The following is a 27,768-nucleotide window of genomic DNA, read 5'->3' as shown; positions in this document are numbered from 1 at the left end:
ATGAAACAAACCATTTCCAGACACCCCCCCCTCAGGGTGAGGGGAACACACACAAACCAACAGCCTGGCAAAACCACTAGACTGGCAGCCTGCACGGCTGCAGCTGTAAAGACGTGAGCTCACACCTCTTGGGGAAATTAAAACCTGACTGGCTGCACGTGTTTCCAAAACGCAGGGCTTTTTCAGCTCGCTTTTGTGTTCCCACAGGGAAATCTTGCAAGTGGCACCGAGTGAAAGCTAGATCAGCTAAACACGGATTCCCAGCAAACTCTATTATGAAAAGTGTCCAGCACTTATATGCTTGATAAACCACTATATACAGAGACAAAGGAAGCCTGTTTGAGTCAGCTGCCTCCAATAACGCACAGGACATGGCTCCCTGAACACAAGATGTGTCGGATATTAAACTGACAGCAGTCCTAGATTGCAGCTGGGTGAGCCGGCGAGGCAGTCTTCCCGCAAGGGAATGGGCATGCTGCCTCACGAGGTGACAAGATGCTCTGGACGGGGACACAGACTGCATCACCCACTGGAAACAGCAGTGGCAAGGCTGGCCACGGCATGGTGGGGTGAAGCTCTGCAAACACGGCCCCCCCCCAGAAGCACTGCAGGGTGCTCTGCATCAAGGGGCAACTGCAGAGAGGATCAATAAGTGGCCATGCAAAGAGCTGCCTCTCAGCTTCGGGCAGGATACGGAGGCTCAGGGTTTCAATTTGAGGTTTCCCTGGGGGAAGCAGACAAAAGAGGCATGAGGAAAAAAAATAAAAGCCTTTGCCCACAAATGCTAAGCATAAACTTGACACTCCAGGAGAGTCCTTTCAGCCTCCACTCTCCTGCAGCCACAGCCCTTTCCTCCACAATACCCACACCAATACGACACACACATGCAGCCCCAGGGGTGGCACAGCTGGAAGAAGAGGTGCCAAGGATAGGCAGGCAGACTGAGCTCAGCCCACATCCCCAAACCAGACGGTGCTGATGAGATTAAATCAAGTACAGTACATTAGGAAGACAGGCTCAAATCAGCGTGTGAGCTCAGCACATGGCCAGACTGCAAGATCTCACCAACTCAAGACTCTGTTGCCTCGGGGATCTTTGCATCAGCCTAAGAAGGGAATAGATTTGCCTGCAAACTCCTACACTCAACTTGTTCTCAGGAAATGGGAAAATTTCAAACCGTAAACCTCATAGCATGGCTCTCTCCTTATTTAACCCATAGTCACATGGAACGAGGAGGTTAGAGACCAGATAAAAGTATGCCAAGACAGAGGCACCACCAGGAAGGAGAGTGTTTCAAGACAGGATCACATCAGCCTCCCCAGATTCAGCTCTGAAGTCACTGCTGGCCTGGCACAGACTGCAAGGTACAGCCAGTGCCCCTTTCCAGCCTCAGTGCTGTCATTGCTTCTCTAAGTGTCCCTGAAACACCCAGGGCAGCCAGACACTTGCTTCTCTCAACCTGTTCCAACAGTGAAATCACCACAGGGTTTCTGTCAGGTGGGAGTGAGACACAGACACAGGGCAAACATCTTGCCTGACAGCACAGTCAGTGCAAAAGATCCCCCAACTTCAGCACAGATCCCAGCCATAAAGGAGAACAGTCTGATGTGCCTGGGCAAACCAAAATCTGGGTAACGTGGGGTGCAGAGAGCCTCTCACTCTGTTTGCCGGTGAGAAACCCTTGCTCAACACCCCCACGGCACCTGAACCAACAATCCAGGTCCCCCCATGTGCACTGCAGAGGGAGACTAGCACAGACTATGTGGCAGTATCTGGCAAGACGCTGAGATCAAGTTCCATGTGCACTACTGTAGAAATGCAATACCCTTGATCTCACCTTGCAGCAAACCACGGCCGGGGATTTTAGTCCTTTGGTATCAATCTCATTTTGCTAAGGGATGACAGATGCACACTGCAGGGGAAAAGGGGTTTGGTAGATCCTCCAAGCTCAGACAGATCTCCTTGGCTTGGCTGCCTGTGACCACTGCAGACTTGTGGTTGCACAGATGGGAGAGATGACCTAAGTGGGAAAGGTGAGGGACCTGGGGCACAAAGAAGAACCCGAGACAGAGGGCAATGCACCTGAATCAAAAGCTTTTTCCCTTGTGACTAAGTCATCCAACTTTTCACCTCAAGTGCTCTCTGCTCTCTCATGGGATGAGAATCCACTGTGCCTGGTCTCTCTGTCCTATTTAGCTTCTGCACAGCTACCGCCTCTCGCTACCTAGTGGCACAGGGCTCAGTGAAACAGGGACAACACAGGCTAGCATACAAATAAAGCCATTTGCTCAGTTTAACGTGAGAGGGGATAGAGAGGCATCCCAGTTCTTCTAGTGCTCCTCCTCAGCCCTTTTAACTAGTCCCCGTAGCCACCAAGCTCCTGTTCACGCTGCCAAGAGCGCATTAGAGGGGGTGGGGGAGATCTTCAAAATACCAAGCTTCAAATGGCCACTGATACCTGCTCCTTTTGCTCTGCTGAGGCTATCAGGGACATAGACTTGTCAGGCTCCATGGAGGTGAATCTCAGCGTGTCCTTCAGGGGTATAAGAGAAGAATGCCAAGTGTTCTCCAAATTGGGTAACTGATGACGGGCAAATCTAGGCACATAAACACTCCACAACGCTGTCTTGTTATCAGCGCAGCTCAGGATTGTTTTCATTTGCAGAAGGCGAGCACACAAGAAGATACCCTAATCACAGCAAACACCAAGAAGGGACAGCCCTCTCGCCTGTAGCATTCAGGCATTGCCAAGTTCTGGAATCTGACAGCATGTAGGAGTCATTTATCTGGGGCAACTTCACAAGCAGCAGAAAGTTAAACCCACGTGCAGGACCATCTGACACAGCTCTCAAGAAGCTACTGGTAGAACTCAGAATACACATCCCAGTTAATTTCCAGTGAGGACTCATATCCAGCCTTTGCATAGGCCAGGACCAATGTTATTAAGTTCCAGCCGTGCACTTAAGTGTCACTAATTATTGTTGGTATTTCAAGTTCTTGGAGTCACTCAAGCACTGACTGACTTTAGAAGAAGGGTACAAGGTTGCAACTCTGTGGACTTTGTAATTACAAGCATTGCATCCTGGGCTGGCCAAGGAGATGGCTTTGCTCCCTTGATGTCAGCAAGCTGAAGTCAGCAGGTCAAGCTGACCTTTGAAAGAAAAAGCAAAAAGGAACAGACACATGGAGGGTAAAAAGCAGAGGGTGGAAAGAAAAAGGCAGTGAGAAAAAAAGAACTGAAGAAGGCTGAGATGTGACAACATGGTAAAGACAGAAAATAAGAGAAGGTTGAAAAAATGCAGGTAAGAAAGGAGCAGAGAAGGAATCGGAACTGTTTAAGGCCAGAAGATATGTCCAGGTAATTTCCTCCAACCTCCTGTATCACCAAAAGGGATTATGTTCGAAAGACTTTAAAAGAAAAATCTAAAACACAACCAACATCTCAAAAATTTTTGAAAAAAAAAAAAAAAAAAGTTACCTGATCTGTTTATCAGCCATTTAATTCAAACTTGATCTTGTTAAGAAATGGATCTGTTCCTTCAAATCGTTCCTTAATTTCTTTTTCAGTCACTTCTTTTTGACTTTAGTTTCTTCCTGGGAAAGGAGAGAAAGACACCAAGGAGACAAAGCTGAGACACTTACGCTGTTCCTGAAGCTCAGGTCCTACTGGGCAGGCTGCAGGGGGAGGCTAGCTGAGCAACAAGTGATTTAAGGGAGCACCTGGTCTCCCCAGAGGAGACTGAGCTCCAGAGGGAGCCTTATAAATGCGAGTGTGTATATAAATATACACGCACACAAGGAGGGAAGAGCTGCTAGTCATCAGGCTCCAGCAGCACGTAGGAAGGGCAACAGCCAGGCAGCACAGGAGCTCTGCGCAGCATCCAGGACAGCAGCATCCAGGACAGCAGCACCCATCACAGCGCTCCCAGACTCCGGGGAACATTTCACACCGCACCATGTGAAGCTCCAACCCTCTGCAGGTCCACCCAGCCACCCCAAGAAAATCACGTGCCATCACAGGACCTGTTCAGCCCTTCCCTCCGACACATACCTGCTGTTTCTAAAGGACAGTCTTAAAAAAAAGTTCTCCCAGTGGTTACAATCCTTCCTCTATTTCCCAGCCCAAACAGACAGGCCACGGTTAGCCTCGTGCCAACGTTGACTTTCAAGTAGTGCTTCTCCCTCCCCAAGCTATTGGTGTGACTTTGCCCTTTGGGCCACTCCTTTCAGCTCAGCACCTACTGGCACAGCGCTGAAGCTCCGATTCTGCAGGAATGTTTCCCTCCAAGACCTTTAACTGCTACCATTTGACAAGAGCTGGTAGAACTTACCACACAAAGAAATCTGGATGCCAGAGAAAATTTCAGAAGCCGACCTTCAGCTTTCTGGAGGTGTCCTTGTCTCCTCCTCACCTCCAACCTGGGGACCAGGTTCCCCATACTTTCATCAGTCTCATACTGACCATCTCAGGACATCTCAGCAGCACTCAGCCACTCTCCTCCATCTCCCCCTTCCAGTCACCACCCGGGCAGTGAGCCAGAAGCAGAGGAAATATCTTTGCCCTTTGCCTCTGGAATGAAATTTGCCCCTAAATTACAGACTTCCTAAGCCGCACCATCTCCCATCCAACAAGGTGGCTTTCAGGCTGACACTTCTGCTCTGGAGATACAACCTGAGGGCCAGAGGCATTCCTGAGAGTAAAATGCCCCTGAAAGAGCTGGCGATGGTACAAGCAGGTATGGGAAGAGGTTACACACAGTTCAGCACTGACCTGCTCCCCTCCCTGTTACATCAAGGGCCAAGCACAGGGCAGTATGAAAGCATTTGCAGTCCCACGCTTGGATGACAAGAGACCAAAAACTGCCTTTTCTGGAGTCCCACATTCAGCCAAAGCCACGAGAGACCAGCACCCGCAGCTCACCAGGGAAAGGGGCTCCTCTCCAAACCACTGCACGCAAACTTCACCCACCACGCCGCGCTACTACACACTTCTGTAACCCTTTTGCTTTCATATGCATGTCTGCAAGAACAGTTTGTTTCAGGTTAATCTAATTCTCTATCAATTTAACCAGAATAAGACCAAATCTAAAAATACAGGGAGACCGGTTGCTGAAAGCCTGTAACCCTGGCATAATATCTATACCCTCAATAGAACATTTGTATTTATTGAGGCAGCAGCTCTGACAAAGTATATGCGCCAAGCGGTTCCAACATCCCACTCCAAGCTCTGGCAAACTCCCCCCTTGTTGTCCCTGCTGCACACTTCCCTGCAGAAGGACATCCAAGAGGCCAGGCAGCCACCGCAAAGGGCCACGCCAAGAGAAGACAGCAAGGCTGCTAGCATCCACCACCACCACCCAGCTGGAAAGTGAGACGCTGAAATGGACACACAGAGATATCAGAGGGCTGCTTCTTACCTGCTGGCACAAGTCGGGTGATGCGGGTGGGAGAAGATGCTACCACACCAAGAGGGACTCAGGACAGCTGGGTTTAGCTCTCTCCTCCCTCTTTTTTTTTTTTTCCCCTTGACTTTTGGGTTCAGCTCTCCACCTGCCCAGTAACTACGGAGCCCAGCTGTCTGACCCAGCTGGAAAACTGCTGCTTCTCACCAGGGAACTGATGCTCCTACTGCAGCTACACAGCAAGAAGGGGTCAAAATCTTCCTGGGTTTAAAATTGGGCAAAGTTACAGGTTTCCTTGGTGCTGGCTGTATGGCCAGCAAATGCCAGGACTAGTATCATCTCCCCTAACAAAAGCTACTCAACTCGCGGACGAGCGAGGGGAAGCGAATGATGTGATCATTTTACAGCAGACACCAGCACTTGATAACTGTTTATACAGCACCTGGCACAGCAGAGCCTGAATGTCCATGGCCAGGGGATTTTAATGCATTAAGGGATTTTAATGCACTGAAGTGGAAAGCTTATTTGAGCTCTGTTTGTTCAAACAGAGCTCCAGCGAATGACTATTTGCAAAACAAATCCAAAGTCACTGCAAACTCTCAGCATTTTGCTGTAATCTACAGAACTCCCCAAGTCCCGTAAAAGATGATGGATGGATGATGAAGCCTCCAGCACCCTCGCCAGGGAGTTCCTGGGGAGAGCTGGACTCCCATCCCTCCCAGGGCAGGAGAACTGCTGCAATCCTGCAGCCTGAGAGGAGGAAAAACAGAGGCTGGGAAGAGGATGCCGGTAATTTCTTAGAGTATTTAAAAAACAAGTCCAGACCATTACACACTTAACCTAGAAAGGAAAGAGATTTAAGTGAAAACCTGAGTGTATCTCCCCAGGAACACAGCGCTCTCAGGAGCGAAATAATGCAAACAAAAGCAGGCAAGCAAAGGTTCTGCAGCCAAGCAGGGGTGTAGCTGGAGGGCTTCCCATGGCAGCAGGGCTTGCATCTTCCTAGGAAACCTTCCATCAGCATCTGCATTGGGGCAGCAGACAAGCCAGCAGCATCAAAAAGGTGCTGATGCCTCAGAAGGTCTTGGTATGGTTAAATTCCATGGCCCAGTGGACAACTGCACCACTGGAACTGGGAACCTGCATGGCACAAGGAACAGAGGAGCAGGGAGGAAACTGGTAGTGAACAGACAAGGGAAGTAAGAACTGCCAGAGACCCAACTCAAAGCCAAAGAGGCTGAGTAGCCCTCATGGAATGGGCTCCCTAAATTGAACATCCCATAATTAAGAGAGCGAGAGCTGCATGGGCAATGAATTATGTGGCATTAATTCCTTCCTAGAGTGCTGTTAACACAGCTAGCATGGATTAATGCCCCATTACTCGCACACTGGGATGTCCCTTCTACATTTATTAAAATGATCAAGTAAATTAGTTTCAGAGTGTCGCGCACGCTGCAGCACAGGGCATCGCCTCTGTGCTAGGCAGAGAGGTGGTGCAAAGGGCCTGAAGCTCACATGGCCACACACAGACAGCCCAGGAGCCTCCTCAGCCCAGCCTCTCCCATTTCCCAGCTCCCAAAATACAGCTCCAGAGAGCGACAGCAGCCAGACTGTGGGAAGCACAATGCCAGCCTAGCCAGCTTTAGATGTAGCTGGTCCTCACAGCCTCAGGCATGGGCAAAATGGTGCTATTTTGCTCCCCTGCCTTGCCACGTACCACACAGGCTCATCCACCCACACTACTCAAACATAAGCTTTTCTCCAGGATGGCCAACCTTTGCCTGCTGCAGACCTGCTGCACTCCTGATCAGCCTGGGGCACAGGGCTGGACTCTTAACCTTCGACTCTTGCCTTATCACCAGAAGGAAAAGTGCTTACCAGAGAATCACAGCCCAGCCTGGGGCATGGAGGGGAGCACACAGTCTCACCACATACATGCCATGTGTGCTGCTGGCAAGCTGGGATGGAGACAGAGGCACTCAACATCTCCACAAGCCGAGACACCGTGGGGAAAGAACAGGTTAAGTTTACCCACACCTCTTTGACCACACTCATCACACTTATTGCCACCACACTGCCTTGTGGCAGTGGGTTGCCACCTCTACCTGCAGATGCCACTGCTCTGCCCACAGTCTGACCCTGGGGGTCCCCACAGCTCAGCATCCTCCCTCTTGTCCTGCTCTCCCTCTGCTAGGCTGCCAGAGCCACCATGCAGCACCCTCCAAGCCAGCTGCAGGCTCCCAGTCCACCAGCTTCCCCGGTCCCGCCAGCAGCTCCCTCCCAGAGGCTGGCTCTTCGCTTCTGCCTTCCGCCAGCCCTCCCACTCCCCGGCTCCCCCCTCCCCAGCAGCCCCACACCGCAGCTGAGCACTGAGCACAGCCTTTTGGGCGCAGACCGTTGGACATGCTGATTTACCTGAGTGCATGCAGGCTGCCATTTTGACAGAAGACCTTTAGCCAACGTCAGCAGGTGCTGCGGCTGAAGGAAGCAATCCCATCCTCTCCCTACACCCAAACACGTGTTCCCATCCCTGCTTCTGTGCCAGCGCTAACATCTGTGCAGAGCGGTCAGGCAAGGATGAGAGAGAACTGAAGGCCAGCACGTGCTGGAGCTGTCACTGAAAGCAAATATTCAAACTACAACCTTGACTTGAAAATAAAGAGCCGAAGGGGAAGACAGGACTCCCTTCCACATATTCCCATTTGCCTCGAGAGCAGACAAACTCAGTGCCCCAGCCAGACAAGCTGACATCAAGATGCAGGGCTCAGAGGGTAAGAGGACAGAGCAAAACTGTGCCAGCATCCACCGTGTCAAGAGGACACAGCCATGCAACCGCTCACAGCCACAGAAGTCCGGGGGAAGCAATCAGCAACTAGTACCTGCTGGGAGAGGAGAAACCCTCTGGGATCAGCAGACCCCTTTCCCTTCACGGTGCAAAGACATTTGAAGGTGCAGACACCCTGCCAAGTTTTGCTAATGACTGCAGCCAAGCTGCAATCGCAACGCTAAGGTTTAAGGAGTGCAAACTGAACCACAAATACTTCCTGAGAGAAGCTCTTTCCAGATGCATGCTGGCACAAAGCACACAAGGGAGGTGGTATCAGAAAATCTCACCTGGGGAGAGGCTGCCAACTTGGCTTTTGCCTGCTCAAGACATTTCGGGATAGAGGGGATGAAGGGAATTGGTGGCAGCTTCACCCCTGCTGCTCACTTGCCCTTAGGCTTTCAAAAGCAGGGACTGCCATGAATTTCCTTGCAGCACCAGGCAGGGCATTAGTCCTCAATAAAACAAAGCTCAAACACACTGGCAGACGCTCCCCCACTGTCACAGACTGTCACCTCTCCATCTGTGCAGTGGGACAGCGCAGTCCCTTCATCCCATTCTGCCACCAGCCCCAGAAGCCCCGGGGCTGCAGATGCAAACTCACCTGCCACGCAGTCAGCGGCTGACTGTCCCCTACCACGCTGGGCTTTGAAAGCACTGAGCCCAGGGCAGGTCACCTCCTCACCTCAGGTGAAAAAAGGCCAAAGTCCCAGCGGGGAGGTGGCACACCACCTGCCTGCACCATTGGTTGCTCGCACCCCCACGGGGACAGGCTCAGTGGCACAGTGCCCACTCAGCTTGCAAGGCGGTGGGTATGCTGAGCCCCAGCACGCAGGGCGCTCGCTCCTCCTTCTCAACAGTCTCCAGCAAGAGCCCTCAGCTCCTGCGGTCCCTTCTGTCCTCCACGACTTACCTCTGCCCTGTGCGGCTTCCCTCCTGCTGGCTGCTCAAGATCGGAGTCCCCTGACACCCTCCTATCTACAGCCAAAAATGCCAGAGCACGTTCACAGTGAAAGCAGTCAGGTTGGCACCCTTGCAAAACAGCGGGCAAACTTTGCCCCTGCAACTGGCGTCTGCCCTCTGTGCAGACTGGGCTCAGACCGGGGAGTCTCAACTTCTCCATGCTGCCAGACCTCACGATGATAAACCACCTCAAAACATCTCCCTCATGACACAAAGAAACAGGCAAGTTCTCTGGCAGCGCAGGACAGCCCCTGGACTGAGGGCATGTTCCAGAGGTGTTTGGCTTTGCGAACAGAGGCGGTGGCGGTATAGATTTACCTGGATGCACCTGGAGGTTCAAGAGAGGACCAAAACTCCTGATTAGCAGCAAAGGCTCCAGCGCTCTCGTCACGGCTCTGCTGCTGACTTGCCCTTCAGACAGGACTTCCAACCACAACTGGCAGCCTGAGGAGCACCCTGCTCCCATGACAACGTTCCAGCTTAGGAAGAAACAAGGCACAAACAAAAAGAGTCCAACATCTTAGCAGAGGCATTTGCCCGCAACATCCTTCACCCATCTGGACCTGTGCAGTTACCCGTAACGTTGCAATGGGAAAAGAGCCACAAAAGGGCCATGCTGGAAGTGTCACAGGGGACAACACTGCAAGCTCCCAGGACTACAGCAACGTCCTGTATTCTGACACTGCACGCACAGTGCTGTGACTATCCTCTCCCTCAGGCCTTATTTGAGATTACAGGAAATTCAGAGACTTCATTTACCTTCACACAGTGGCAGCCAAGATGACAACACTGGCCTCAGAAACACAGCCATTTCCACCGCTCTCCAAGGAAGGAGAGGGCTCAGCACTCAAGAGCTTCTTTTGAGCTGGTCCAACCAACCCCCCTTTCTCAGGGACAAAAGTCCCACCACATGCTGGAGGCAGCTTGTGCTCTCTCTCCATTTGCCTGCTGGCCTCAGTCACTGGCATCACCTCTATGCAAAGCCAAAGGTGACTTTTTTTTTTCCAAAATAAAAAAAAAATCAATTTTTTTTTTCAAATTTCAAATTGAAAAATTTCAAAAAAAATTTGATTTTTCAAATAATAAAAAAAAGACATCGGACAGACACTTTACTGCGCGTAGCAACAGCCCCTCTGTCTGCTTGGCCTCTGATGCACAGAAAAGCCAACCTAGCTGCTGATTCCAAAGCAAGGATCACAGTGAGTGGAACAGCATGCACTGGAAAGGAAAGGGACAAAAGAGCAGGGAAGGACATGGTGATCCTCCTCCCTTCAGGCAGCAGGAGCAGGAGGAACACACCCAGTTTTCCCACGTGCTCCCCTCCGGGCTCTCCATCCTGTTGGAAGCAACAGGCTGGCCCCCCATTCCCTGTACAGCATCTTGCAACTTTGCCTGTTTTACTGAGAAGCCTTAAGCAGTAACTCAAATCAACAGGCATCTTCCACCACCTCTGTGAGAGCTAAGGCTTGCAGAAAGGCCTCCAAAAGGCACTGTGAGCAGCAAGAGAAGCACCTTCCCAGCCTGGAGACCTTCTCCAGGCCAACCACCCAGTAGCTTGCTCAGATCGGTGTAGCAGCTGTTTGCCCTATTGCTCAACAGAGGGAATCCCACGGAGGCCTCTCCTTGCATCACTGTGGTCTCTCTCCCAGACAAGTCTCCTAGCCCTCAGCTCTACTCCAGGCCAGCTCAAGAAAACAGAGTCCAGTTGACAGGTCCTAACACTGGATCACACCCCAGTTCCTAGAGCACATCCCACTCCAGCCAGGCAGAAAGGTTTGCAAAGGGCAACTGCTCAGGGCCAAGCCATCTGCATTCAAGTCAGACAGAAAGACTTGAGGAGCAGGCCTGTGCAGATCTGGAACAGACGCCAGATACGCCCTTCAACTTTGCATGTCTTGGGAAACTGCCCCAGATCGAGAGCCAGAAAGTCAACGTTCATCTTGAAGCCGGGCTTGGGTATCGGCACTGCAGCACACCAAGAGGCCCCAGCGCAGACCCGGGACCAGTTATTTTAGGGGTTGCACAGACCTTCAGTCAAGGACAGCCCTTGTCCTGGAGGTTTTGCAGCTGCACTGCAAGATGGGATGAGTGAGGACAGCCGAAGGAGAAGTGACTCACCCAGGGCTCACGCGGTCTTGCTGTCCAAGTCATCGGCGCTGCCAAGCTGAAGGAACCAGAGGGAAGGTTTCAAGAGGACAAATGAGCTTGCAGCCATCTCACTGAGAACACATAGCAGAGTCCCGCTCCGTAAGACAGCGACACATTAAAACATTCTCGTAAGGCAGTAACTGCAGTGCCTCCTCTCAGAGAGAGAGAGACAACAGGTCTAAAAGTGCTCACAGCACCGCAGGCAAGACTAAGGGGAGCAAAGGAAGCTCACGGGAGATGTCAGTGCCCTTCCCATCTCAAGCTGACTCCTCTCCGAGTTCTTAAAAAGGCAAGTGGGTCTAGTGGATGAGTCTCCAGAGACCTGGCTCCTCTGCTCAGCACAAATGCCACATCAAGCTCTGCACCCCTCTCATTCCTCTCAACACTTACAACACAATTAACAAGTCTCCAAATTACGGCCAACTACATGTGCCCAAAGGCAAATGCAGTCTTGGCTCTCCATGGCTTCTACAGAAACACAGTCCAATAGGTGGAGGAGCCAGAGGGCCAAAAAACCTTTCCATGCATCTCATAAAATATTCAGTGATGCGGTGATATGAGGTCAGAGCACAGCCACAGCAGAAAATCGGGCCCAGCATTTTATTTGAAAATTGTGGTGAGCTCCAGCCTTTGGTCCGTAGAGACCTGCACCAATTCAAAGGGATCTCTAAAAAGTAGCTACAGAACAACTAAACCATATGCAAACACAATGAACTATATACAATGTGGCAACCTCTAGGGATAAAGATGATTTACTTTAAGTTTATAATGGCCTACATTATTTTGCAACTGAAAAGCCAACAGTGGAAGCACAAGCTAACTGACAGATAGTAAAACTGCCCACACGTGATCATGCTGGTGTACAACCGACTCTGCAGCGTGGACATCTTTGGATGACATAAGTGGGTGCTTATTACCAGTGATGCCCCTTTCCAAGTGCCACTTGAGAAACCATGTAGTCACACGTTGAACTGGCGTGACTGACTATTTTTAAACCCATCTTCCCCTGGATCAGTTCCCCATACCAGTTTTTAAGAAATTACAGTTTCAGAGACATGCAGCATTAGCTGGAGAAAGAGGACAGCTTTGCTGAGAAGCTGGAGTCTGGCAGATGGGAGACAGAGCTGACAGAACAAACAATAACTTGTATACAGCGTTTCCTCCTCAATAATTTGTGGTGGTCAAGAAAAGGCAGAGCAACAGACAGACCAACACTTTGATCTGGAAGGATGTACCACCGAGAAACTAAATGATGCAAATTCCTCACTCAGGTGCTCTGCCAAGAGACTGGCAGAGTAGGATAAAGGTTTCCCCCTCCCAATTTAAAATAATCACCATGTACAAAGCAGTAATTAAAAACAATCAACCGAGAAGCCCAAGGGAAAGTGAGGGTTGGAATCTAGCCCATTCAGTAGGAACTAGGCAGAGCACAGAGCTGAGGTCCTGGGCCATGAAAGGGACCATTCATTCCCCTCCAGCAACAAAACCAGGGCTCCCAGCTCTCAGCAGACCGGTCTCTGATAGAAAGGGGTGCCAGTGGCCCGGCTGGGAGGAGTAAGCATCCTTCCAGGCCAAGCTGCAGCAGTACCCCATCAGAGCAACACCAAACACCCACAGAGCTGTTCCTGTTAGATGCCTTGAAGCGTGTCCTCCTGGGATGGTGCCGGCTCACCGTTGCCAGATCCCAGACCGCAGAGGGGAAGGACTGACAGCACTGGTCAGCGTTGTGCCTGCTGCGAGCCCCCCTTCTGAGAGCTGTTGGTCCTGCCTCAGGGCTAGCATGGGGCACGCAGGATGGACGTGATGCAATACAAGCCCTCCAGGACTCTGGTGACGGCCCACAAGTTGGAGAGCTTGGTGGCAGCTGTCTCAAGGATGGACTGTTATGATGACCACCACCTTCATGTCACAAGATGAGTACAGTTTTTCTCAGAATGCTGTATGCAGCCCTAGAAAAGGGGGGGGGAAAACCCTCTTCTTTTGAGAAGAAAGAAAAACAAACCACTAATCCAAGTTGTTTCCCCTGCACTGTGTTCCTTCAGCAGACGTTGAACAAGATACAAGCCAGAAATAGCCCCAACTTCAGCTACTCCAGGGCTATAAGTTAGGGTCCGTCCCTTCCAGCCCAGCACCCAGCAAGGGGGCTGCTGAGCTGGCTCTGACACACGGCTGCTCCCACAGAGCAACGCAAGGGAAGACCAAAAACCTGTTGGGTTAAACTCCACCACATCAAGGCTACTCCTTCCTTCTCCAAACCACCGAGCACAGAGAGAAGGGAACAGAAGTCCTCACTGGCTGAAAATGGTGGCCTAGAAAACACCCTCTGTTTCAGTGTGCACAAAGCTGCCCACAGCTCCGAGCCAGTGGGCTGCTCTGACCCTGTACAGAAAGACCCATCAAGCCAAGCAGTGCCCGTGAAACACAGAAAAGAAAAATAAAATCTATTTTTTAAAAAAATCACCACCTCCAGCCAGCATCTGAAGTACCTCAACAACCATTTCTCTTCCCACACGCTTTTTAATTTTCTTTCTTTTTTTTTCCTTTTTCCCCTGCAATGCACCTGTTAGAAGCTGCAAATGGGTACCTCCGTATCACCAGTACGTATACCATCGCAGCTCCTCACCCCACTAACCACTCACAGGGTCTTCATCCAAGCATTGGGCTGTCCCAAGGAACAGGCTCTAAGGAAGGAGAAATAAGTTTATCTGCTCCAACCTGCTGCGGACAAACTCGTGTGCATCCCCTGTCCTTCCACAGAGATCTCAGACTTTTATTTTCCCACTGTGCCTCCCAGGAGGGCCAGGTCCTCAGCAGATGCGAGCCAGAGGAGCTTGTCGTCTCTGCTGGAGCCTGGGGACTTGGTCCCCTGCCAGCTGCAGTGAGAGGGCACGTTATCACAGGCACATACACACTTTGGTCCAATTTCATGGGATTCCTTGCCTGTCTGCCTGTAATAGCCTTATCTTCTCAGCGATGCTCCTGCGCAAGCCCACGACGACCAGTAGTAGTTCAGGCTTTGACAGCCCAAGCCTACTTGGCAAGGGACAGAAACAGCAAATGAGAGGAGTAAAAAGAGGGAGGGGGAGCAGGCAGGATACCTGCACCTCACCCCAAGAGCTTCTTGCAGAAAACCTGACCAAAGCTGTGCAAGCACATCAGCTGCTTTCTAGCACCACTTTTCCAGCTCCTCCTCCCAGCTCACGATCATCACGAAGAGCACGGCCTTTGATTATTTTGAGAAGTGGGAGAAGAAACGCAGGAAGCCTCCTTTGCATGGGTAGTGATCTTGGCTGAAGAGAGCCCCAAAAATGCTTAATCCACTAGTTTTAGAAGCGGTGCAGGACCTTAGTAGCCCACATGCAAGGCTACAGGAGCAGAGACACACGCCACCATCCTGGCCTTGCAGGTTGCATCATTCCAGGGTGGTAGGGCACAAACTGGCACTCACCTGCAAAATCTTCATCTTCCACGGGTGAGATGAGGGGAACCACTAAAAAAACACCGGGTAGCAAGCATCCTGGAAGCATCCCACAGGACCTGACTAAGCTCTGTGTGTGGCAAGACTCAGACCAGCAAAAGAGACTGAGGACCACGGCACTGCAGAGAATGAAATTGCTTGCAACTATTTTTTGTTCTTTCCTGAAAACCTTGTTCTTCCGCAGTCTCTCTCAATTATGACCAGCAGCAGAACACACCAGCCACCTCCTCTGCCCCAGGATTCACTGAGGGGAAACAGCGAAGCAAAATTACTATCAGTACCTAGTTCATAACCCTATTGAAGCGGAGTTCAAGCAAGGGTTACTAAAGTTTATTTCTGTATATTTCCACCTCCCAGCCTGTGTTGTATCACACTGATCCATTCTATAGATCCTCTTCTCCATACAGCATAGGAAATATCCAGGGCTGGCTGCTTATCAAACCTGCACTGAAAGCCTCCTTCCGTCTACTGCGTCTGCTGCTAATTCCCTTCACAGCTCTGCTCGTTAATAAAAAAATAACACAATAAAAGAGAACCGCATGCATATACACCTTGCCCAAATTCCCTCCGTACTGGCTGATCCTGAGTCACCAGCAGTGATTAACTGTTGCCATGCACTGAGGACATGGTTCTTAAATTAATAGGGGCTGCTTAACCTGGCTACAAATATACATGAGTTCTTTGTGCCTTAGTGAGCTAATAAGGCATGTGCTAATTACATTAATTCTAACAAGCCCAGCATGCCCTGAGGGCAAAGGGAGAGAGGGGTGCAGCAAACCCAGGCTCTTTCATAATAGCTGTGCGAGAGCGGAAATTACTTGCCTTGACACAGCTTTCGGAGGAGAAGCATGGGAGCCCTGCAGCTCGCACCCCACGGCTCGCTCAGCCTGCGAACGTGCAAAAAGCCTTGCTCTCTCGCCCAGCCCTCGGTGCAATCGATAGACACAGGATCCCCTCTCCGAAGGGCCAGCCAGCTTGTCCCTTCCTACCACCGTGGCCCAGAGGACATCCCAGAGGACCCTGCTGCTTGGGGTCTGTGAGCCTGGGATCCTGCAGGCAGCCCCTTTCCCACCGGGACCACGTGGCACCGGCACCTCCAGCCACAGAACAGCACCAGGGGCTGCAAGTCACTCAGCATCCTGCCACACACCACTCCTCACCCAGACCTGTCTGCTCCACGTCCCCCAAGTCAGCCGGGGACAGCTCGGCCGGACAGGCAGCACATGGAAGCTGCAGGGTGAGCTCGACCAGGTTAGGCAATCCAACCGGCTCCTAAACCTACCCAGGGCAGACAGGCGGGACCACGTGCATCTCCCATGTCAAAATAGGAACAGTCTTCAGAAACAGCAAGGGGAAAGCTGTGGCAGGGAGAAGCAAAAGGACAGCAGGAGACAGACACACAATCCCAGCAAGGTTCAGATAAGCTCAGAGAGGAGCCCCCCATCCCTCCAGCCCAAGGGTAACCAGATCCCTCACCTCTGCCACCCCTGGCAAGGAGCTCCCTGGGCATCGGCTGTGCTCCTGCTAAGGGTGTCTGCTAGGCACCGCCACCGGCTCCTCGCATGCAAGGGAGGGAGAGGAAGAGGAGAGGAAGTCGGTTGTATTTCTTTGCATCCCCACAGAACACGTGCTCACAGAGCACTTTCTGAAACACACGCTTGTTCCTGTGAACACTAGGGGACTGTGCCAGCGCAAAGCAAAGCCATGGGGCTTTTCTTCCCCTGTCTGTTCCCACTTCTTCCTATACCGTGTGCATCTGGCAGCACACATGGCCACCCCCAGGAGGCCTGAAAGCACCCACCTTCCTCTGGCAGCAAGGACTGCGCCACGTGAATTGCAGGGTGGTTTAAAAGACATGATGCAGACTCTGCCCCTCAAAGACAGAATCTACGACAGGGCACCAGGCGAGACCCAGGGCCACAGCAGTAGTGTAACAGTTTGTCCTGCACAAAGAGGTACTGGCTCGATGCAGCCTTGACAGTGGGTTGGCAGAGAAGATGCAAGTGTTTTTATGAAGGAAACCATACCAGGGATTTTTAGCCCCGGAAAGTGCATCTCTCAAGCCACATGATTCTCTTTCCCAGCAGAGGCTGTGGTTACTCAAGCATTAGCCCAGCATAACTTCAGGCTACTGCCAAAAAGGAGGGAGCTCTTCCTTCCCCCAGCAACTAGAGGAACACATTTCAGACCAGGCCTATTCCCAGGTCAGCGTGTTGCTGTGAACACACAAATGCTTGTGCCAGCACAAAAAAACCAACCCAAAACCAAAACGAAACAAAGAGAGGCATGAGTGAGAAGCAGGGCTGCCTTCCTCTCAGCAGAAGCCTGACTGCTGTGGGCAATGGAAAAAAAAAAATAATGAACCAATAAGCAACACTAAAACCGAACAAGAGTCCCTTCCAGGGAAACCTGGAAGATAAAGGCTTCTGGTCCCTGAACAAAATTATTTAAAAGACCTAGAAGTCCAGAGGGCTGTGGGGCTATACGTCAACTGACAGCTGTCACTCAGGGTCCCACAGAGGGACCGCACAAGCCTGGCTGGAAGAAGCAATGCATCCAGCAAAGCCCACACCCTGCCCCTCTAGCAGGAGCCACGGTGCCCCAAGAGGGCCAGCCAACGATGTGGCTGCAATGCTAAAATCTTGCAGCCTAATGAAACAGAACCCCTGGGTCTGAAAGGACGTAAACCCTCCTGTGTCACCCACTGGAGTTAAGAGCTGGGTGGAGGTGACAGAGAAGCACTGAGCAGGAGTCACCACGTAAGCATGCAAACACTGGCACATACGCTGCAAGCTCAGCTGCTTGCTAGAGCCAAGACTGTATTTCAGGTGCTTTTTGTACAAGAAACCAGACACGGAGAGTAGACAGGATAACAAAGGGACATCTCCCAGCCTCCCAAACACTTTGCAGCAACAGGTAGAGACCTTTCTGAGGAAGGAAGCCTGTCTCATTACTTCTAGCCACTGAAGGCAGTATTTGACTAATGCTCCCAGTACACTAGAAGAAATGCCAGTTAAATGTCATGTTAATCAATATTCATTCCTTGCCCCTCAGCCACAGGAATGGAGATAAAGGACGCTGCTGCTGCCAGTCCCCCTTTGCTGTAGGGGTATATGAACATACCTGCTCTGCTCCTGCATCGCAGAGAGCATTTCTCTCCTCCCACCTCAGCTTTGTTATGCCAAAGCTGTTCAGATCACAGCAAAATGGTTCCTTGCTAAACACAGTCAGCAGCTCCACAAGGGTCATGCTGCTCCTAAGGAGGTTAGCAGCTCCTCCAGGGAAACAAGCGGAGGAATTGTCAAGGGGACTGCAACCACCACCTCACAGCTCGATAGTCTGCAGCAAAATCCATTCACCAGCTCCCTGCTCACCCGGAGTGCTGTGAATCAGCAGACCGCAAGGCAGGCAAGGCGTTCCCAGCAGGAAGACAATATATTTAGGAGGCTACAAGCAAATGAAAACACGTAAGAGTCCTGCTCACCTAGACAGAGCAGGAGATGGGTAACACAGGAAAGGAAAAAGAGAGGAAAAAAAGTGAAATAAGTCAAACTTGGAAAGTCATTCTCTGGACATTTAATGTCTTACCTGGCTACTCCACATGCGCAGTGCAATGCTGCTACCTGCCAGATGTATCCACAAGAACTTACCTAACACATTAGGCATCCTCAGTAAAGCGATTAATCTTGCGTTGCTTCAGAATTAGACCTGTTTTCAGAAAGTTTAAAAAAAAAAAATTCACCCCTGAAGCACACCTCACATCCCTGCTCTAATTAGCAACCAACACTGTCTCGCCAAAAAGCACATGGCAGGAACGGCAAAAAGCATTAGACAAAAACAAATTGTTGCACCAGTGAGCAGTGTAAAAGGCACCTTGCACTGGGAGACTAACAACGGTTTGGCAATACAGGAACCAGGCACGCTGCTCTACTCCACAGGTCCTCAGACAAAAACTTTTGGACTCCAATCCACAATCCCCATTGGAGCCAGCTGTGGCTACTGACGTGGGAACCTGCTTGCCCCATGGCAGAGCTCACACGAGAGGCGGTGCAGCACTCTGCTGCTGCCACGGTTGATGCCAGGACCCCAGGTCTGGTACCAGCTGGGGAAACTATGTTGTTCTTCCCCTGCAAGAGCAGTAACCTCACCAGAGGAGGAGAGGGGAGGCTGGCCCCAGCAGCCAGCTCTGCCAGAGTTCATCAGGGTCCTGGACCATGCCATGTAAACATTCTCCCATCCCATGTCCTTTCAGGCTACCAGCAAGTTCTCACATATCCACACAGGTGTGTCCAACAGCACATGCCCTTTGCCACCGCTGATCTGTTTGCTTCCAGCTCCAGAGCACCTCAATTTGCAGTGCCACAGGTCCAGGTAACCTTGCCAGTGCCAGAGACAACGCAGTGTCAGATCACACCGCGGCCTTCCTGCAGTCTCACCTGCATGCCAAGCAATGTCTCACAAGCCGCACAGCGGCTCCACCGACTCCCTGCCACGAGCTGACCCCACGCCCCCAAAACTGGCCGCAGCTCCCTCCACTAGAACAGCCCACCGAACAGGCACAGCCGAAACTCCCCACAGGGGAAGCTCGCTCCACGCCAGGGACCTGGCAGAGCCGCAGGGACCGAGTCAGCAGCGCACGGATGCTGAGCACGTAGCGGCTGCGGGAGCAGCCAGCTCAGCCTTCCCAGGAGCGTGCTGGCAGGCAGCACACCACACAGCGCGCTCGGGCACGCGCCCACACGCAGCTCAGCACCAGCCTGGCATTTCTGCCCCCCTTTCCAAAGTCAAATTCAGACCATCTGTTGAAGTATTTCTGCAAATCATCCCTCTTTCAGGCAGGGCCGGGGGCTGAGTTTAGTTGTTTATATAGCGTCTGGCATTTCTGTAGCACTTATCACTTCAGTATCCAAGCTATTTCCTTCAAGCTCTCCATGGGTTTTGAAGAACCGGAGTGGGGCACCAATGAATCTAGATTGCAAGTTTCTGGAAAAAAGAAAAAAAAAAGGGGGGGAGGGGGCATCAAAAAGACAACAGCTGCTCAGGTCATGAGGTCATGCACACATTTAGCTGCTAACAAAATGAGCAGGACAGTTCAGGGGAAGGGGGTCAGGCCAACACAGTATGTTTTAGGTCCTTTAAAAGAACTACTACCCTTAGAAAATAGCCTTCATAAACAACAGTTGCTCCGAAGGATGAGATGAACCAACAAGTGCTCCTGTTGCCTTACAGGGAAGAGTTCAGCTTACCCAGCGGATGGAAGCTACCCCTACCCTTGAGAAAGCCAACAAAAAATGGAAAAGGAAAAGGAAGCATCCAGAAGGAGAGACCACTTATTACACCAGATCATATCTGCTGCAACAGCTGCCACCACTATTGCGTGCAAGTGGCAAAACCCTGGCAGCACTGCTGTCCCTATTTGATTGTAGGGGACAGGGTCAGGGAGATATTTTACTGCTTATCCAAGGCCATGTATTCAAGCAGAAAGCAGTACCCAGGTTGACTGCTAGCCCCTAACATATCCTGTCCCTAAACCATGCTTCCTTCTTTTTTCTTTTTTATAAATCCCTAACTACCACAGAGCAAAGAGCATAGCACTGAACAGGGCACCAAACAAGCTCCCAGTCTGCACGTGGCCTTGGAGAAGGTGTTTCCATCCACCCTACCCGGCAGGCAACAGGGAACTGCCCTCACCTCCCCGGCCAAGGCGTGCAGGCAGCACACGCGTTAAAGGCAGTAAGGGGGCAGACACCGCAGTGACAAGGGCAGAATACTCAGCAGCAACAGAAATGACAGATGTGCTGGTCCAGACTAAGCACACCACATGCTACCGCTTCCTTCCATGCAGCAACCCACTCAAAGCCAGCGCTCGCCCTGGCTAGGAGCTTTCGCACCACAGAGCCCAGCCCCTTGCCAAAGCAAAAAAGGATTCATGGAAGCTGCAGTTGAATTCAGAAATGAAGGATCACGGCTCCTGGACAGCCTTCTGCCTTGGGCCAGACTAAGAGCTCACTCACACAGCATCTCTCTCCCACTAAAACGGCTTGCTGGAAGTCCTGTATCTTTGTGCTCCAATTAAAAAAGAAAAGCACACACCTCTGTTCCCGAAGGCCTCTTCCAAGCCAAACACTCAGTGCAGCAGCACTGCTGTTGGGTGTAAGAGGGGAAGTCTTCCTTCTCCTTCACTCTCCCCACTTTGTCCACAAAGCTCCTCACAGCTGGGACAGCCTTTAAATCGAGAGCATGAGCCCCAACCATGGAGACAGACTCCAGGTGGGGCAGGCACAGTCTTTGATGTGACTCCAGTCATCCCTAGCTGCTTGAATTCATGCCATTCTGGGCAACTCAGCCTCTCTCCTCCTGGCCTCTGGATAAATGCCACAGACCCAGGAAAGGGAAAAAAAAAAATAAATCCAGACAAGTCTCCTGACACTTCACACACCAGCAGCATCAGCAAAGGAAGGAGAAGGGCACAGGGAGGTTTGACAACGTGTAGCCACCCACCCACAACAGCACCACCAAAAAAAGAACAAGAACCAGTTATGAAAAAGTTTAAAATAAACCTAAGACTGCATTCCTGTGAGCAGCTCACCACAGTCAGCATTACATCAAGAGCAACAGAGACCCTACAAGTTAAATAAACGGTGTCCCATCACATTTCTCCTGACACAGAACAAGTATTGCTGCCCGAGTGCCCTTCCCTTCCCCAAGCAAATAATCTCCATCTGGGCAGCCCTCCTAAGACAGCAAGTATTCAACGCTTTTATATTTGCAGACATGTAAGAGGAAACTGCCAGACAGAAATCCAAACCGCCCAGACTGACAAGGTCTTTTCACTGGGTTTGTCTGGGATTTTACCTTGTTTATTGTACCCCCTGCTATTTTATCTTCACAACAACTGGAACTACCTGGCAGTCAATACTGCAAGGTTAAAGCAACATCCAGTTTCACACTGGACAGTTCAATCCACTGCCTCCTTCCCACTGTCTTTGCACTGGAAGGCAGACAGAAGAGCACAGGAAAAAATTATTTATCTGCTGTTAGGATCAGCTGGAGCAACACAGCGTTAGTTCTAGCAGCCCACCGTGCTGTTAGCTGGATGTGGCCGAACGATGGTCCCCACTCGGATCAGTCAGGCACGGCCCAGAGGACTCAGCCTTGAAGAAGGAGGAAGGCTTCATCAAATCATGGCACTGGGGAAGCCAAACCACACTGCCCTCTCAGACCTCAGGCACCTCTTCAGCAGAGAGGAGCCCACTGCAGCCATGTCCTGCTCACTGCAGACAGACAAGGCTGGAGTCCACACAGCCATTTATGAGCAACGCACAATGAGATACATGTACTGTGTACAACATGTTCAAGAACAAAAAATAAAAACAACGCATTGGCTTGCATTAGGCGGCATCCGTAGCTCGTTTGCCGTAACTGATAATTCCAACTCTCCCAAATTCCCGGTAGTGCAGGTGTTTGGGTACTTCTAAGAGAGAAAAACGTGCAAACACGGGCATGAGAGCAGGCCTTTGCATTTCCTGAAAACACGGTTAAGGGTTTAGGTGAACACATACAGGGATGTAAAAGGAATACTAACCAGCCCTTTTGTAGCTGCAGTAGCAGAAGGCAGGATGCTGTGGCCAGGCAGATTCTCCCCCACCTTGCACTGCTGCTGTTGAAGGAGAGGCGCAGGTACTTGTCCTCACACAGTATTGCAGATTTAAACAGGGGAGCGGAGGCAGCTGGGAGAGAAGCGTGTCCAACCGGCGGCCCAACAGGACGTTAACAAACTTTGAAGTGACAGGCTAAACAGGCTGCAGGTCCACGCTCTTCCTGTAGCTCGAGGGCTCCCACCTGATGGCCCAACCCTCAGCTGGTGCAAGCCAAATTTGCTCCACTGCCTCTGCCAGAGCTACATCAACCTACTCCAGTCAAGGATGAAGTTGCACAGCTCTGGGACACTGCTGACCTGCCAACAGCTGTGCAGAGACTTCATTCTGGGGAAAACCAAAGAAAAAAAAAACAGAGGAAAAAAAAAACCCAAACCACTCTGAAAAAGGACAGCTAGGAAGAAGGCAGGCTTAGAGAGCCTCTGTTCTCAAACAGCCTAGAAAAGGGGAAACTGCAGAAATGCCCTTCACAGGACCATCGGCATCCTACTGTAATACACACAAACCGCAGTGCTCAGGATCACACGGAAACATGTTTGTCCCAGCCATTCCAAATCTGGTTCGGTTACACATCATCTCCCCAGCGCGCGATCTCCTGACAACAGAACAAAAATATTTTTCTTTTTTCCACCCCTTTTCCTTCCCCCTTGGGGCGTAGTTCAAAGCTCTTTCATGTCATTCTGGCAGCACAATATGATTTTAGGCAGATAGAAACAGCCCTAAGAGATACACCCTGAGCAGGGCATCTTGCAGGCACTGGAAATTTGGCAGTGCAAAAGATTTGCACTTTCTTGCCCCCAGGTGAGCCCAGGGATCAAGTGACAAAAGAAAGCATCACCCTGGAACAAGCCAGACCTGCTGCCAGCTGGCACCAAGGGACACAATGCCCTCCATGGCTACATTCAACACTTCCAAACTTTTCTTCTCACCACACAAACCTTTTAACCCCCAAATTTCACAAGGACATGTCACCTTACAGCAGCTACCATGAATACGGTAATTACCCTCCAAGAGTGTTTTACCTCCACAGAAGGGTGAAAGACAGTCCAGAGGTTTGCCAACATCTATAAAACAAAGTAACCCCCAGCCTAGCAGAAAACCCAAAGCCTGGCCTTTTGGAAGACCAGAGACCGAGACCACACAGTCCTACACCACACCTAGGTGCTCCTTGCTGAGGGAGGAGGAGCAGCTCATCAGTCACTCCTCTTACAGCCTCCTGGCTGCAGATAATTCAGATAAAACCCAGAGTACCAGAGATAATGAACTATTTTCACAGTGTTGCATGGTCATCACACATCCTGCAATGAGGGTGTTCCCTAGATCGGGCTTTACCGCTCATGGAAAAGCTGTTCTTAGGGGAATCTGCAAAACTGGCCCGTGTTGGGGATGCTGGCTCTAGATGTGCTTTACTGTAGCTGAACACAGCACATGTTCCCACCTAAAAATGCTGCTGCCCTACTCCTGAAAATCTCTGCCTCCTACTATTTCACAATTTCCAGCATGACAACAATTAAGCAAGAACAAATGCATAGGTACATGAAATGTTTACAGCTCCTAAGCAAGACTTTCTGTATTATAACACCTTAATCAGAGCACAGCTCCAAATTGTCATGGCCTCCAGGCTTCAAGGCACACCAAACACCAGCCGCTGTGTCTCAGTCCCTTCTCTCCACCCCAGCTTTGCCCCGTCAGAGACCTACAACACAAAATGTGACACAGAAGCCAGTGGAGGGGGGCTACTTCCACATGTACATACTGCTGTAACCTTGGCCACTGAGGTAGATAATCCCCCATCTTGCCCACTAATTTAAATCTTGGCAGGAAAAGGGGACCAAACGGCCCTGACAGGCTGTTAGTGATTTCTACCTTCTAGTAACTTAATACAGCACACTACCCCTTCTTAAAATGGCAGCAGAAGGATCTTCTAGGGCCCTGGCATCTTAGTAAGACATTAACAAGATTGCTGGGCATCAAGCGAGACTGCAGACTCTCCTTCAGAGCAATGCCAGGCTCCAATTTATGACACAAACTTGCTCCCTATTCCAACTCGGCCATCCACCTCTGGCACTGATCACCATCGCCCTCAGAACATAATGCTCCTCACTACAACAGGGACTCAGTGAGCAAACGAGCCCAAGGGCACGGCACCAGGAGGAAAACCGTACCTGTGTGAATGACAAGGAGGAGTGGTAGCGCATAGTTAAAAATTCTACAGGCAAGGCATTCAAAGGGGGTAAATCCTTATTAAATACTGGTGTTTATTTTCTGGTGAAGAGATTAGAGTAACGCCTCCTATTAGACCTCATCTATACCTTTGTAACAGCCTGGAAAGCGAAACACAAGCAGAGAACAAGACATCGACCGCCATCCCAGTCGCACACGATACATCGTTATCAGCCAAGCACCACTCTAGTTCAATTGCCTTTCGCTTACCATTGCCAAGAAGCAAGTTCTGGAGAGGCAGAGCCACAGTGACTTGCAGTGATCAAAATCACTGCAGACACCATCCCGACAGCAGCAGCCATGCCACGAAAGGTCAGATCCTAACAGCAGCGAGACTCTTAGAGATGAACGTGCTATGGTTAAAACATCATCCTTAACTGTAAACACCTACTGTCTGAAAGACATTAGGTCAAACACAGCTGGGATCCTGCTCTGATGTCTGTCACTGTATCAGCCCGGCAAAGCGCAGAATCTAAAAGCTGAGAAGCTCTGCAGGAGAGAGGTCTGGGGCACTGGAAAATCCGATTTCCACAACTGCGCCCTCGCCCAGCGGGAGCCCAGTGACTCCGGAGGGTGCAGCAGGAGATGAGGGGATGCTCGGGGTCCACCGCCCAGAGTGACCGTGAGGAAATCCCACAGCCTACCCACATTCACAATAACCTTGACCTACCTGAAAGAGACACAGATCTGGCTTAGGAGAGCCTGCAAGGAGCTCGGCAGGGCTTAAGATGCAGGACCCTGCCCTGCAACCAGAGGCTACGACCCTACAAACCGCCCCAGAAATCAGAAGCCCCGGAAAACCGCGCAATTCGCTTTCAGTATGAAAAGCAGCAGCTTCGGGGCACTGAAGAGCGCAGCTGGAACCGCACACGTGTCACCCGCAGTGTCCCCGGCGTGGGCAGGGAGAGGGAGGGCGATGCTGCTGCAGCCCCCAGCCCCACAGGGTGACGGCCCCGGGCTCGGCTCGGGCACACCGGCACCCGTGCCCCACGTTCGGGCAGAGGGACCCCCACCCCTGGGTGAGGGGGTGGCTGGGGGAACAGGCACTTCCCAGGGTGAGGGGAGCAGGGCGGCGTACATCCCCTGGAGTGAGGTGGGGAAGCGGGGGCCCAGGGGAGCCCGCAGCCCCCCGGGCCGAGGGGGGCACATGGCACGGCCAGAGCCCACAGCCCCCGGGGCAAAGGGGGTACCTGGAGGGGCCATGGGGAGCCCGCAGGCCCTGAGGAGACGCGGGCACATGGGGGGCACACGGGGGGACCGCGGAAACCCGCAGCCCCCGGAGTGAGGGGCGTATACGGGGGACCCAGGGGAGCACGTAGGGAGCCCGGGGCGAGGAGGGCACATGGGCGGACAGGGGAGCCCGCAGCCCCTGAGGCAAGGGGGGGTCCACGGGGGGCCAGAGGAGCCCGGGGTGAGGGGGGCACATGGCGGGGCCAGGGGAGCCCGCAGCCCCGGGGAGAGGGGGCCCAGGAGAGCCCACAGCCCGCGGGGCGAGGGGCGGCCCCTCGGGCCCTGGGGCGCGGGAGGGGGCCCGGCACAGCGCTGAGGCGAGGGGCCGGCGCGGCGGGGCCCAGGCCGGGCGAGGGGCGCCGCGGCCCGAGGAACCGTGCCGGAGCGCCGGGGAGGGGCCGCGCCCGCACTTACCGCTCCGGGGCGGCGGCGGGCTCCGCCGGGGCCGGTGACCGGTGCGGCGCGGGGTGCGGAGCGGCGCGGCGCGGCCCGGCCCGGCTCAGCTCTGCCCCCGCCGGCCGCGCTCGGTGCAGGAAAAGCCGCCGCCGGGCCCTCCCCGCCGGGGCGGTCACCACGGCAACGCGCGCCGGGGCTGCCGGGGCTGGGCGCCGTCCCCCTCGGCCGGCGCCGTCCCCGGGCCGCCGCGACCCCCGCGGGGAGCCCCGGGCGTGAGGGAGGCGTCTCGCCGTGCCCGGCCCCGGCCGCACGCAGCCCGCGCCCCGCCGCAGGGGCTCGCCCGCAGCCCACCCGGCAGCCATCTTGCAGCTACCTGGCCGGGCGGGGGCGGCGGGAAACGGCCTGAGGTGGGGAGTAAATCCCGCTTCCCTTCAAAATGAAGACCCTTTACAATAACGACCCTTCAAAATAAATCAAGACCGGTCGTGGCCGGCTGGGCCCCGCTGGAGGCCCGCAGGCAGACATGGCCCTTGGGCCGCACAGGCCTCGCCGTGGTTCCAGCAGCGGGACAGGGCCCAAGGCCACACGCAAACACCCCAGTGCCTGGCTCTGTGGGGCCCGCAGGCGGAGGGTGAGGGCAAGGGGATGGCAGCACCCCCCTGGGCCCCCACGCCTCGCAGCAGCACGCCCGCGGGTGCCAGACATGCCTACACTCCTGAATTGTCACTCTGATTTAGCGCTTGGCTATACATCAGACAAACCTGCGCGCAAAGTTTAGATCAAGCTGACCCTCTGGAGTCATCAAAATTAATGAAGGAAAGGACTTCAAATCAAGGGAGTCAACAAGGATGGGGACAAGAGCACTGTTACCTAAATCGTGCAGAAGTAAGCCTCCAAGTGGGGAAGTTCTGGCCGCAAAAGGAGACAAGCTGGTGAGGTGCTGCAACCCACAGAAAATTAGTTGAAAGAAGGACAAAGGTAATTGTAGTCATGGGAGATCACAACCTCCGACTCAGATAGCCCCCGAGAGCGGGCAAACCCCGCTGGGGAGCGTGCGGAGTTAGTAGAAGCTTCAGTGGTGCTGTCTGAGGGTGCGTGCTGGTTTGCATTGGAAGCGAGCGACGTGCAACCAGTCCTGTGCGCGACTGAAAATGAATATGTAATGTACTATGAATATGCAAGTACTCTAGTGTGTATAATGTATACCCTCAAGTAACTTGGTGTGCATGTTAGGAGGAAGAATCCCCTGTGTAACCCAGCCCTGCAATAAGCCAACGTCGGCTTTCTAAACAATCATTTAATTTGGAGAATTTTCCTGGTTACGATTTTCGGTAACAAGACCACCAAGGAAAGGGGGAAAGATCTCCAGGGGAATACATCTCCAGAGCATCCCTGCCTGCTCAGGTGCGCAGGCACTGCACCATAGCAGATGCAGCAAGCCTGGCA

The 27,768-nt window shown here is 52.4% G+C and overlaps 1 protein-coding gene across 13 annotated transcripts in view; it reads right to left on the bottom strand.

Annotated features, from left to right (window-relative positions):
- SLC25A22 (solute carrier family 25 member 22) overlaps positions 1-27,306 on the bottom strand; it is a 53,099-nt gene extending 25,793 nt beyond the window's left edge. For 2 of the 13 annotated variants that reach the window (XR_008748722.1, XM_055813540.1), the window contains exons 1-2: positions 26,341-26,455; positions 3,479-3,594 (exon numbers count right to left, since the gene is read on the bottom strand). Coding sequence is in view for 12 of the 13 variants with exons in the window: in XM_055813540.1 (XP_055669515.1) it covers positions 3,479-3,498 (20 nt within the window). In the remaining variant the exon portion in view is untranslated. Of the gene's footprint in view, positions 1-3,478; positions 3,595-4,331; positions 5,384-5,417; positions 5,437-8,830; positions 9,458-9,507; positions 10,075-11,307; positions 11,327-14,785; positions 14,808-16,291; positions 16,432-22,400; positions 22,750-24,055; positions 24,142-24,906; positions 24,926-26,340; positions 26,456-27,192 lie in introns of those variants that run through there. The other 11 variants (XM_055813544.1, XM_055813545.1, XM_055813543.1 and 8 more) reach the window with 11 other exon arrangements.
- Between the last annotated feature and the right edge of the window lie 462 nt (positions 27,307-27,768).

The sequence above is a fragment of the Falco peregrinus genome, chromosome 9 (genome assembly GCF_023634155.1).
Source record: "Falco peregrinus isolate bFalPer1 chromosome 9, bFalPer1.pri, whole genome shotgun sequence".
In the NCBI taxonomy this organism is placed as follows: domain Eukaryota; kingdom Metazoa; phylum Chordata; class Aves; order Falconiformes; family Falconidae; genus Falco; species Falco peregrinus.
The sequence above is the reverse complement of the archived record's forward strand: the minus strand, read 5'-3'. Positions and strand labels throughout refer to the sequence as shown.